At 46.5% G+C, this 12,133-nt stretch overlaps 1 protein-coding gene across 4 annotated transcripts in view; it reads left to right on the top strand.

The window, feature by feature from the left end:
- ZSCAN25 (zinc finger and SCAN domain containing 25) overlaps nt 1-9,109 on the top strand; it is a 17,969-nt gene extending 8,860 nt beyond the window's left edge. For all 4 annotated transcript variants that reach the window (XM_017533662.2, XM_017533661.2, XM_017533660.2 and 1 more), the window contains 2 exons: nt 705-828; nt 5,872-9,109. In XM_017533662.2, coding sequence (XP_017389151.1) covers nt 705-828; nt 5,872-6,704 — 957 coding nt within the window. In that variant the 3' untranslated portion in view covers nt 6,705-9,109. The remainder of the gene's footprint in view (nt 1-704; nt 829-5,871) is intronic.
- Nucleotides 9,110-12,133: the final 3,024 nt, after the last annotated feature.

The raw sequence follows: 12,133 nt of genomic DNA, 5'->3' as shown, positions 1-12,133 counted from the left end.
TTTTTTTTTTTTTTGCCTCGTTCTTAAGACAGGGCTTGCCCGAATGTGAACTTTGTTCTTGATGAGAAGGTAAATAGCGGCTGCCAGTCTCTGACAAGCATGAGGTGTGAGTGGAGGCTACTGCAGAGTGGAAATGGGGTGCCTTGGTTGTGGGGCAAGCTGAACCCCAGCTGCAGAGGCTCAAAACTGCAGTGGCTCAAACAAGTGGACTGTTCCCATTAGACTGTTGGGAGGAAGCTGGTTCTGCCCTCAGGGCATCTTCAGGCTCTGCTCTTCCTCCTTTCATTGCCTGTGTTCACTCCTGCTTTTAGGCTCTTCGCCTTTAAGATTAGTTTTTTATTTTTTTGAGACGGGGTCTTGCTCTGTCACTTAGGCTAGAGTGCAGTGGCGCAATCCCAGCTCACTGCATCACTGACCTCCCAGGCTGGAGTGATCCTCCTACCTAAGCCTTCTCAGTAGCTGGGGCCGTATGTGTGCGCCACCTATGGCCTGTGCGCCACAGGACTAATAAAAATTAGTCCTGGCTAATTTTTATATGTTTTGTAGAGATGGGGTTTTGTCCTGCTGCCCAGGCTGGTCTTGAACTTCTGGCCTCAAGCAATCCTCCCTGCTTTAGCCTACCAAAATGCTGGGATTATAGACATGAGCCACTGCCTTCGGCCTGGGATTCTTTCTTTATTCATAGCAATGTCCTGTTGTTGCAGGGGTTGGGGCCATTTAAAGATATGGCCCTGGCCTTCCCTGAGGAGGAGTGGAGGCATGTGACCCCAGCCCAGATAGACTGCTTTGGAGAGTATGTGGAACCGCAGGACTGCAGGGTCTCTCCAGGTAAGACTGTCTCCACCCACAGGTGAGGAGCTGGGGAGTTCTGAAAGCTCAGGTCAGGATGCTGCTGTAGCTCTGGCGCACCTGGCAAAGGAAGGGGGAGTTCATGACAGGCGGGTAAATGGGTCTAGCATGGGCCACAGGCACGAGGAGCTGAATGATGGAGCAGGAAAACATGAGGCCGTTATTCTGGCTATGTGGAGACAGGTAGGTCACGAGGATCCCCAAACACCTACACTGTATACATGATTAATAAAGACGCTAAGGGCTTGAAAGCAAGATACCAACAGCAAAAGATGGGGCGTCTGAGCGTGTTCAGATATTTATTGAGTGTTTCCTGCGTGTGGGCCCTGTGTTTGTGGCTTTCTCTTGGGTCAGGAAGTAGGCAGGACTAATGCGCGCAAAAGCGTCGGTGCTCATAGTGTGCACGTAGGAGGACATGAGGGGGCTTCATGACGGGAAAGGCTGAAGTGGCCCAAGTTGCAGAGGAAGCAGAGCTGCTCTGGGCCTCAGGTGGTGGCTGGCTTTGACCTGGGCTCAGAGCCTGCGGGGATGCGGCCGTCGTGTGTGACAGCATCTCATGGGAGGAGGATCAGCGAGAGAGAGCCCACAGGGTCTGCCATCGGAGCACACTGCAGGGCTTTGTGGGTGCCAGGGTGAAGGGCAGTATGAAGAATCTGTGTGGGTGGAATGAGGACACCAGCGGGGAGAGGAAACACTGTGGCTGGAATGGACCTCTCCTTGTTCTCTGATTTTCTTTCTTTTTTGTCTCATCACTTCTTTGTGAGTTGTGCACTGACCATCCATCTGTACTGACCCCACCTGGCCTTTCCTTATCCTGAAATGCCTTGAAGGATGAGTGAGAGTATCCCTGTGCTTCCTCCAGGACATAAGAGAATCCTTTCTGGCCGTCTACCACCCGCTGACCCTGACTTTGAGCATCTCCCTTGACTTTTCCAGGTCTTGGTTTCCTCTGCTCTGCCATGGGACTGTTCATAGAATCTGTCCTCATGGTGCTGTGAGGATCAAGGGAGGTGATACATCTAAATGTGTGCTGACCATGGTAGTGTTAGATCATTTAGTTAGTAGTGTAAATATTACTAAGGGATTCTTGAATGAGCCATCAGCCTTCACTCATTTATTCACCACAGAGGTACACTTGGCACCTGCTGTGTGGCCAGTGCTTTTCTGGTCTCTTCTATGAAGAGTTAAAAATAAAGGCACTTGCCTGTGGGGTCTTAGAGTTCACGGGAAGAGGTCAAGTGGATGTAACAGTGGGATAGGGCAAGGGGAACTGGGCTCCTGGGAGACCTGGGTCCAGGGCACAGTTGACACAGCATGACAGTGACGTGAGTGGCAGAAAGAAGCCAGCATATTTTACATGGAGATGTGTGACTGCTGTAATAGCAGAGGATGACAGAACAAAGCAGGGGCTCAAGTGATGAGCCCCAGACAAAGGTGCCAATGTCCTGGTGCCAGGGTCATCCTCAGAGGTGTTCCCCTGCTAATAATACTGCTGTGTGGTGAAGATTCTTCCCTGCCCCCCATTCGCAGAGGGTTTTCATGCCCTCCTGGCCATTTCTGACCATTCTGGAGACTCTGGTTCTGTCCTTGTCCCCTCACCAGCTCAGTGTCTCAGAACCCAGAGCAACTCAAGCCCATATCTGAACATGTATGCCAAGGCCAGATGACATGAAGGCCTGTTTCCCGAGTGTACCATCCACTCACTGTCCAGCTTTTAGGCCTTCTGGGATTTGCACTTGGGGCTGGGCACATAGGGCAGGGTTGGGCTAGCTGGTTGCTCAGATCAGTTCCAGTTTTTTGTCTCTTCTCATTAGTGAACGATGAAGTGCAGACCTTGTCATCTGGGTTGTAATTGCAGTAATGGTCACAAGAACTGGAGTAGGAACTCATAAAATGATTTGGAATCACGCAAAAAGTAGCAGGTGCAGAAACCTGAATGCAGGACTCTACAGGCAGGTTCCCAGGATGGCGAGGGTCCTGGAGTGAAAGATCAGTGCTCAGAGGTGTAAGGAGGAGGTAGGAGTGAGCAGAGTGAGGCCGGCCATGAGAACTCTGGCTCCCTGTTTTAAAATTTTTTCTGCACAGAGTAACATGATGGAAGTTTTACTTGAGGAAAATTGGATTGACGGCAGGATACGGCTAGCCTGGACCCTCGCTCCTTGTTTTAAAACTTTTTCTGCACAGAGTATCGTGATAGAAGTTTTACTTGAGGAAAATTGGATTGATGGCAGGATATAGCCAGCCTTGACTCTGGCTCCTCGTTTTAAATTTTTTTCTGCACAGAGTAACGTGATGAAAATTTTACTTGAGGAAAATTGGATTGATGGTAGGCTATAGCCAATCTGGAGGTTTGAAATCGTGTAGGCACCAGGGTAAGAGCAGGAACCAGGCCAGTGGCCATGAAGAAGGGGGTTTACTGAAACATGCTTCCAAGGATTGGCCACAGATTGGCCAGAGGAGAGGAAAGAGAAGAGTCAAAGAGGAGTCTCTGTCTTAGGATCCTGGCTAAGAGACTGGAAAAGTTATGTTGCTACTGTCAGAAAGGGAGGGAAGCATTTTCCTAAGGGGGAGGGAGAATGGAAAATTCCATTTGTTGACTTTGAGATCTAAGTGGACAGTCCCTGGAAGTAGCTGCAAGTCAGGTACATGGTCTGGGGATTAAAATAATATCAGCAGCCATTGCATTCCTGCTCCATGTGTGCAGCAAACTTCATGAGTGTACAAATCACTTTGAAGGTGAATAATGTAAGGCTCAGAGAGGTTAATTGATTTTCCCATGATCACACAGCAATTGAGCAGCCAGTGCAGCACTTTAGACCCAGGTTTCTCACTGCTAGGTCCCTTCTCTTCCACTACTGCGTCTTTCTCCCAGTGTCTGTATTTATGCTTAGATATCTTATTGTATTTATTTTTCCCCCAGTTTTATATTTTGAACTCTTGCTATACAAATTTTCAAACATACAGAATAGCTAAGACTAGTACAGGGAACACACTTAGGCCTTTATCTAGATTCACCAATTGTTAACATTTGCCCTATTTATTTGTATAATGTGTGTTTTTTTGGAATGATCTGGAAGTTGGAAGTGTCTCAATCATAAATACTTCAGCATATGCCTAACAGTGACATTCCCAACATAGTCCAGTAGCATAATTCCATATAAGAAAATAAACGCAAATTCCATATATGTAACATCTAGTGCATAGTCAGATTTCCCTAGGATCTGGTTGTGGTTTGTGCATTGTATTTAGTTTTACTTTTCCTGTTTATAACACCTCAAAACTGAAAACTACCCAAATGAACATCAGTCAAATTAATTCCTGCTTATTAATTTGCAATATATATATTGCAACCTATATATATTGCAATATGTATATTGCGAGCTACTTACTAATTTGTAAAATATATATTGCAACCTATACATATTACAATATATATATTGCAACCTATATATATATTTCAATGTATATTACAATCTATATATACATATACTAACCTACTTATTGCACTATATAACATACATGTACACATATATACACATACATATACAGTGGAATACTATACACCAATGAAAAAGAATAAGCTGCAGCTTTAGATCTTGACACAGGGGAATGTCACAAACATATTGAGCAGAAGAGGCCAGAAACAATGTGTGAGACAGTTACATGAAGTTCAAGAACAGGTAAAAAAAAAGTCTGGACAGTGTGTTCCCTTTGGGGACAGGGTATAGTAATGGAGGAGATGAAAAAGGGGGCTTCTAGTGGTTGGTTATGTTCTGTTTGTTGAACTGAATGCTGTTTACCAGGTTGGGTTCATTAAGAAAATTCTTTGCACAGGGTGTGGTGACCCACACCTGTAATCCCAGCACTCAGGGAGGCAGAGGCAGGAGGGTCACTTGAGCCCAATAATTTGAGACCAGCCTGGGCAACATAGTGAGACCCCCATCTTCACAAAAAGGAAAAAAAAGGGTAACTTGAAATTTTTTAGCCAGCGCTGGATCCAAAAGAATAAAAATAAAATTCTTTGGATGTACAAAACATAAATGGTTTGTACACTTTTACTTTCATGAAAAGTTTACAGAACGAAAAAACAAATCCAAGCTGATATGTATGTATTTCATATTTTATCAAACAAGGAGGCATATAATGTCATTTTTTTTGCCTTCTAATCACCTTGCCTAAAAGGACTCTTTTCCCCTTTAAGTGCCACTTATTTCTCCCTTTCTTTTTTTTCTCTTGGCCTCTTTGTTCCCCAATACCTTTTCTTTTTTTCTCCTCCCTTTCCTCTCACTCTTGTGTAAGCACCTGTTCCATTAATCTAGAGAGAGAAGAAGGATTGGAGTGAGGATGAAGGGTGAGGCCGAGCATTTCAGCAGCGTCACGGCCTCAGTCCTGATAAATGTGCTACCGGGGGCATTCTCCTGCAGGAATCTCAGTGAAGCCTGCTTCATTCATTCAGCCAGCAGTTAGCAAGCGTCTTCCCAGAGTCAGTCCTCTGCCAGCCTCCTAGGAGACCCAGTTGAATAAACCTGGTTAGGCAGATGGAGCATGTGGGCAGGACAGAGAGCTGAGCAGGCACCTGGAAGGTCTGGAGAACTTCATGCTGCCCCGTGCTACAGCAGGCGTGGAATTGTTCAGAGAAGGCACAGGACATCTGGATGAGTGGGGACAGCATTTCCAACAAGGTGGCATGTAAATAGGTACCGAATAATAAAGTAGGTGCACAGTGCTGAAGAGGCCCAGAGTAAGAAAATAATCATGGTGAGTGTCTTTAAGGAAATTTATTGAGCTACATTTTGAAGGAAGTAAGAGTCTAGATTAGCAGCAAGATAAGTGGGTGGCACTGGAGTTTGGCATACTCTTCTGTAAAAAGACATGGAGGTGGAAAGAAGTCAGGAAAGCCTGAGTTGAGGTTGTTGGTCGAAGGAAACAGAGAAGGAACTGTCAACAGGACCCCTGTGAAGCAGAGTTCTAACATGTAAATGGCTACCACAGAATCAATCTTTATCTCCTCCTGTCCTGTAGGCATTGGGAGCAAGGAAAAGGAGGCAAAACCCCCCCAGGAAGACCTGAAAGGGGCGCTGGCGGCACTGACATCAGAGAGGTTTGGGGAAGCTGCTCTCCAGGGCCCTGGGCTCATAAGGGCCTGTGAGCAGGAGCCCGGTAGCTCTGGGGGTGGTGCGCCTGGGCTTCCTCCTCCCCAGCACGGTTCCATCCCCCTGCCTGACGAAGTCAAAACGCACAGCTCCTTCTGGAAGCCCTTCCAGTGCCCCGAGTGTGGAAAAGGATTCAGTCGGAGCTCCAATCTCGTCAGGCACCAGCGAACCCATGAAGAGGAGAAGTCCTATGGCTGTGTGGAGTGTGGGAAGGGCTTTACCCTGAGAGAGTACCTGATGAAGCACCAGAGAACTCACCTGGGAAAGAGGCCCTATGTGTGCAGCGAGTGTTGGAAAACCTTCAGCCAGAGACACCACCTGGAGGTGCACCAGCGCAGCCACACCGGGGAGAAGCCCTACAAGTGTGGGGACTGCTGGAAGAGCTTCAGCCGTAGGCAGCACCTGCAGGTGCACCGGAGGACGCACACTGGCGAGAAGCCCTACACCTGCGAGTGCGGCAAGAGCTTCAGCAGGAATGCCAACCTGGCAGTGCACCGGCGTGCCCACACGGGTGAGAAGCCGTATGGGTGCCAAGTGTGCGGGAAGCGGTTCAGCAAAGGGGAGCGGCTGGTCCGACACCAGAGAATCCACACAGGGGAGAAGCCCTACCACTGTCCTGCCTGTGGGCGAAGCTTCAACCAGAGGTCCATCCTCAACCGGCACCAGAAGACCCAGCACCGCCAGGAGCCGCTGGTGCAGTGAGCACAGTAGGTGGCAGGCAGCACTGTCATTCGCCCTCACTGCAGGGCCTTGCGGGGCGCACAGTGACAGCTGCCAGAAAGCACTGGTCCCATCGCCTTACCACCCACTCACACACGCAGGAAAGGCAAGGCCTGGCTTACTTAGAGCTTCCGGAGCACAGCTGCTCCCATCTCTTACCCAAGTGGTGCTAAACAATTTTTCTTCCTGTGTTTGAGGGAAGCAGTCTCCTGCGGTTCAGTTCAGGCTGAGCTTTTCTCCTTCAGTGGATTGTCCATGTCCCCTCACTGAACAAGGCTGGGAGTAAAGGCAAAACCTTGACATGTGCTGGCAACTGGGATCTCATCTTCCTGAGGGCTCTGTCCTGCCTGCAGGGTCATTAGCTTAGACTCTTCCCCCACCTCCTCTCTTTTCCATTGAACAAACATTTATTGGACATCCTCTGCACTGCTGGCCGTGGGAATGCAGTGGTGAATGAAAGACGAGACCTTACTTTCCTGGGGCTTGTGCTGTGCATTGGGGACACATGTAGCAGCTCATGACCCAAGATGTTTCCAGGGTGTCTGTGCTGCGTGCCCGCGAGAGTGTTTTCCCACCCCCACTCCTGCCCTCCTGCTCCTCCCTGGATCTTCCCACCCCAGCCGGGATCTGCTGTCAGGCAGCTGTGTGGATTTTACATTACTTAGAGCCTCCTCTGTGTTGGGCTGACATTCTGTCCTCATCTGTAAAACTTCCCCATCCATTATTCCTTGCACTATAACAACTGTCAATACACCAACTATTAGGAAGTTACTATTTTGCTGTTGATCACTGAGTAAACATTAGAGTATTTTAAAAAACAGTTCTCTAGAAAACTGGTATCATTAAAATGAGTCTGAAAGATGAACTGGTATTGACGCTTATATTTGATGGCTCTTTATAGTACATAACATTATTTTCTCACCATTCTCATTTGACCCATTTCCCAAGTATTTATTGAGGCCCTGTAACATGCCAGGAACTCTTTTGGGTGCTTGAGACGCATCCATGAATAAAACGGGGAGAAGCCCTTGACCTCGTAGAGCTTACATCTTGTGGATGTACTTGATCTTCAGAACCCGTGGATATTCCTGCAAATCCTCTGGGCCTGTTTTCACGGCTTTGTCAGCATTTTGCCCTGAAATGCATTCACCACCTACCTCTTGCTACTAAATGGTCTCTGCACTCTAGACCCTTGTCATCCAAGGCACTCGGGGTCCTGGACGCCCACTGGGGATGATGAGCTGGTAGCAACCTGTTTTGCATGAGTGCCAAGTCAGGAAAAATGAAGATGTTTGTAGGCATTTAAAAAATACACATTTCTTTAAAAATGAGATGATGCAATATTTGTAAACTGTTGAAGATTCCTTATTGTGCCATCACTAAAGGATTTCATTTCTGTTAAAGTTCTGGAAGCTGCATAACTAGTGTGGAGTGACTGCTGTGTCACTGTTGTGCTGTGCCTTTGAACCCTGGCTGAGTGAGTTTGTCTTTTGTTGACAGTGTGCTATAATTGCGAAATGTGGTTTGTCTTCTGATGCTGCTTACTACAAGATTCTTTTACTGAGATTTTTTTTTTTCATTTTCCATTGTAAATAAGGTAAATGATGATGACTAACACAAAGCTGTATTAGTTTACTTTGAAATGTGGTTTTATCACCTGTTCTTGGCAGGTAGCATGGTGTTTAATTTTGACTTAGCAAATGACCCTCGTTGGTCTTCCTGGCCCATTAGTTGTGCTTACGAGGCTGCACTGACCGGGTCATAGCTGTATCTGAGATATCTACACAGGGCTGCTGCTGCTCTTCTGTGATACTGAGATCCACGTGCAAAATCAGCTTCCGTCCCTCCCCAATTATCAGAGCAGCTAGGCAGGGCTGATGGCAGGGCTGATAGCCAGGCAGACTCAGCTTGAGGCTTCTGGCCTGAGCATGGCCTTCCCCAAAGGCTGGAATTCCAAAGGCAGGTGGGGATTGGGGAAGCCTCTGGGGGCTGGTTGTCACTCATCATTCTGTTTACCTGAATCATGGATGCTCGTTTATTGCACACTGAGCTAGCAGGCTTCTGGGTTTCAGTGAGTTGGAATTTCTCAGCAGAAGCTTCAGTAGGAGCTGGGCTTTGCTGACTTTCCCATCTGGCCTCTTCCCTATCTCCTGTGGAGCCAAGAGTTTAGGACAGTGTCTCAGAAAAGCCTTTTAATAGAGGGTTCTTCCCATGGGATTGTGGTAGTCTGATTTTTCATATCTATTCAAATATTAAGAAATATTTTGTTTTCTGTATTTTTCTATTCTTTAGAAATTTTTTTATAATAGATCATTTCAAACCTACATAAATGAATACTTATGTATTTCTCATTTGACTTTATTATAAACTCAAAATCAGTCAATCTTGTTTCATCTCTGCCCACTCCTTCCTCCCCCACTGAAGTTTTGAAGTATATCCCAAGTGTTGTTTATAACCATTTCAGTGTATATCTCTAAAAGGTAAGGGTGGCTGGGTGTGGTGGCTCACACCTATGATCCCAGCACGTTGGGAGGCTGAGGTGGCATTGCTTGAGTCCGGGAGTTCAAAACCAGCCTGAACAACATAGTGAGACCTTATCTACAAACAAAAGTTAACTGGGCATGGTGGTGCATGCTTGTGGTCCCAGCTATTCAGGAGGCTGAGGCGGGGCATCACTTGAGCCCACAAGGTTGAGATTGCAGTGAGCTGTGATTGTGCCACTGCACTCCAGCCTGGGAGACAGAGCAAGACTCTGTCTCAAAACAAAACAGTTCCTTAATGTCAAAATATCCAGTGAATTTTAAGAACCCACCTAATTTTTCAATACATTATAATTTGTTGCTTTGCCCCCTAAGTCTTATAATCTATAGTATTTATCCTTGAAATTTATTCATTTAAAAAATTGGATCATTTACCCTGGAGAGTTTTTTACATTCTGCATTTTCTTTTTTTTGTTTTGTTTTTTTTTGAGATGGAGTCTCACTCTGTTGCCAGGCTGGTGTGCAGTGGCATGATCTCGGCTCACTGTAACCTCTGCCTCCCGGGTTTAAGCAATTCTGCCTCAGCCTCTGGAGTAGCTGGGATTACAGGCATGTGCCACCATGTCCAGCTAATCATCCTGCATTTTCTATTTGCATACCCATGGCATGATTTAACATATTTCCTTGCCCTCTGTATTAATTAAAAATGTACAGGATTAGAGGTGTAATCACATTCATATTTCACATTTTGGCAAAGAACATGTTATAGATTGTGACATGCCTTGTTTCTCTTCATATGATCTTAGCAGCCCAGATCTGCTTATTTCATTAGTTCTGTAAATGCTTCATCATTTAATAGTTGGAATACTTCGTAAGAGATTTCCCTTCATTAACTTAGATTACCCTTATAGTTCATACAGGGAAGGCAAGATAAATTCTTGATCCTCCTCGTTTGCCTGTTTTCAGAATAATGGGCTAGTTACTTTTTGCTTCCTGTGAAAGCAATCAAGTCTGCAGAAATGAATGCATTAATAGATTTTTTGCTTTTATTGGTTTTTTTGAGATAGGGTCTTACTCTGTCACCCAGGCTGGAATGCAGTGGTGCAATTGTAGCTCACTGCAGCCTCAAACCCCCAGGCTACGGTGCTCCCCCTGCGTTGTCCTTCCAGAGTGTTGAAATTACAGGTGTGAGCCACTGTGCCTAGCCTGCACTCATGGATTTAAACGTACTTGATTGGCCCACTGCAGTTATAATTTGATGCTCAAATTATTTCACCTTTGACCAGTGGAAGCCTCTGCACCTTGGCTCCTGAATCCTTTTGACACAAACCTAACCCTCATTGACAGCTTCTTTGCTTTCTGGCATGACAAGATGTTCCAGGTGAATGTTCCACATTTACTGCCCCTTTTGAGAGTGAAAGTGAGTGCTGTTGATTTTCCTGGGACAGTAGTGTAAACCGGTACTCTCCAGGTCAAATAGGGGCACTTGGTCAACTCATAGATGGGCCTCCCTTTGTATGACAAGGCATCTGTGGTTGCCTCACATTGTGATGATGCTGTATGCCTTCAGTGTCTGGCTGCATGTGCCATGCTGCTGGGTAATGAGGGAGGCTGTTGTCCTTTGCAAGAGAAACTGTTTTATCCTGGGGGTGGTGGTAGAGCCAGGTAACTCCCTAAGGTCTGTCCTGGGGAGATATTTTCTTTCTTTCTTTTTTTTTTTTCTTTCCCTGGGTTGTCAGCATTTTCGCAAGCACTGGGGACATATTTCATCATGAAAGTTTGGTTCTTGTCATAATATGTGCCATGGGTGGTGTTTGCAGGCTGATTACACTTAAATACTTTCAATACCTGTTTTTTCCCAGCTGAGGAGCAAGGAGAACCTTTGTTTCTTAAAAAATAAACTGGTTTTGGCCGGGTGCAGTGGCTCACGCCTGTCATCCCAGCACTTTTGGGAGGCCAAGCAGGCGGTTCACCTGAGGTCAGGAGTTTGAGACCAGCCTGGACAACATGGTGTAACCCTGTCTCTACTAAAAATACAAAAATTAGCCAGGTGTGGTGGTGGGCACCCGAGGCAAGAGAATCACTTGAACGTGGGAGGCAGAGGTCGCATTGAGCAGAGCTCGTGCCACTGCACTCCAGTCTGGGTGACAGAGCAAGATTCTGTCTCAATAACAGTAATAATGAGCTGGTTTCAAGTCCCCTCCCTCTCCACTTTACATCACAGATAATGATGTAACCCACTTCTGAGACAAGGAAAATGACAGGCAGCAACACGTTTCTCCAGCATGTTCTTGCTCTTAAACTTCGCCAGGGTTTCTCAACCCCTGCACTGTTAGCGTTTTGTGCCAGATAATTCTCTGTTGGCAGCTGTCCTGGTTTTATGCATTGTAGGATGTTTAGCAGCAATCCTGGCCTCAACCTACCAGATGCCAGTAGCACTCACTGGGTGTGACAACCATGTTTCTGGAGGAGCAGTCTGGCTTTCAGGAAGAGCAAATAGTTTGATGTCCCCTTGGGGAGGCAGAGTCGACCTTAGCTGAGAATCACTGCTCTTAGCATTCAGGATAATACCTTACCTCAATTAGGTATTTTAGCTATTGAGAGGAGGACTGGAACTCCACCTCCATGTTTCTTGCAGAGTTTGAAGTATCCACCTAGTTCCTAGAAAACAAAGGAGTTTTTACTAGAGATCACATGGGGGTAAAGATAGTATTGGCAGGCAGAGCCAAGAGCTATTGAAGTAGACTCCCAGGGTAGGGGCCTGCAAGTCTGTTAACAAGCAGCCTCTGGCACTGCTGCTTTGGGTTCCTGTCAGGCAGGCCTCTGCCCCGGTGCCTCTGCATCACAACGAGTCTGCTTGGATGTAGACTAACGTTCCCTTAGCAAGGGCCACTTAAGTGCAGTGCAGTCAATCACAGGCTCTTAGTGATC

This window comes from Cebus imitator, unplaced genomic scaffold, assembly GCF_001604975.1.
Source record: "Cebus imitator isolate Cc_AM_T3 unplaced genomic scaffold, Cebus_imitator-1.0 Scaffold82, whole genome shotgun sequence".
In the NCBI taxonomy this organism is placed as follows: Eukaryota; Metazoa; Chordata; class Mammalia; order Primates; family Cebidae; genus Cebus; species Cebus imitator.
This window is presented reverse-complemented; position numbering and strand designations above follow the sequence as displayed.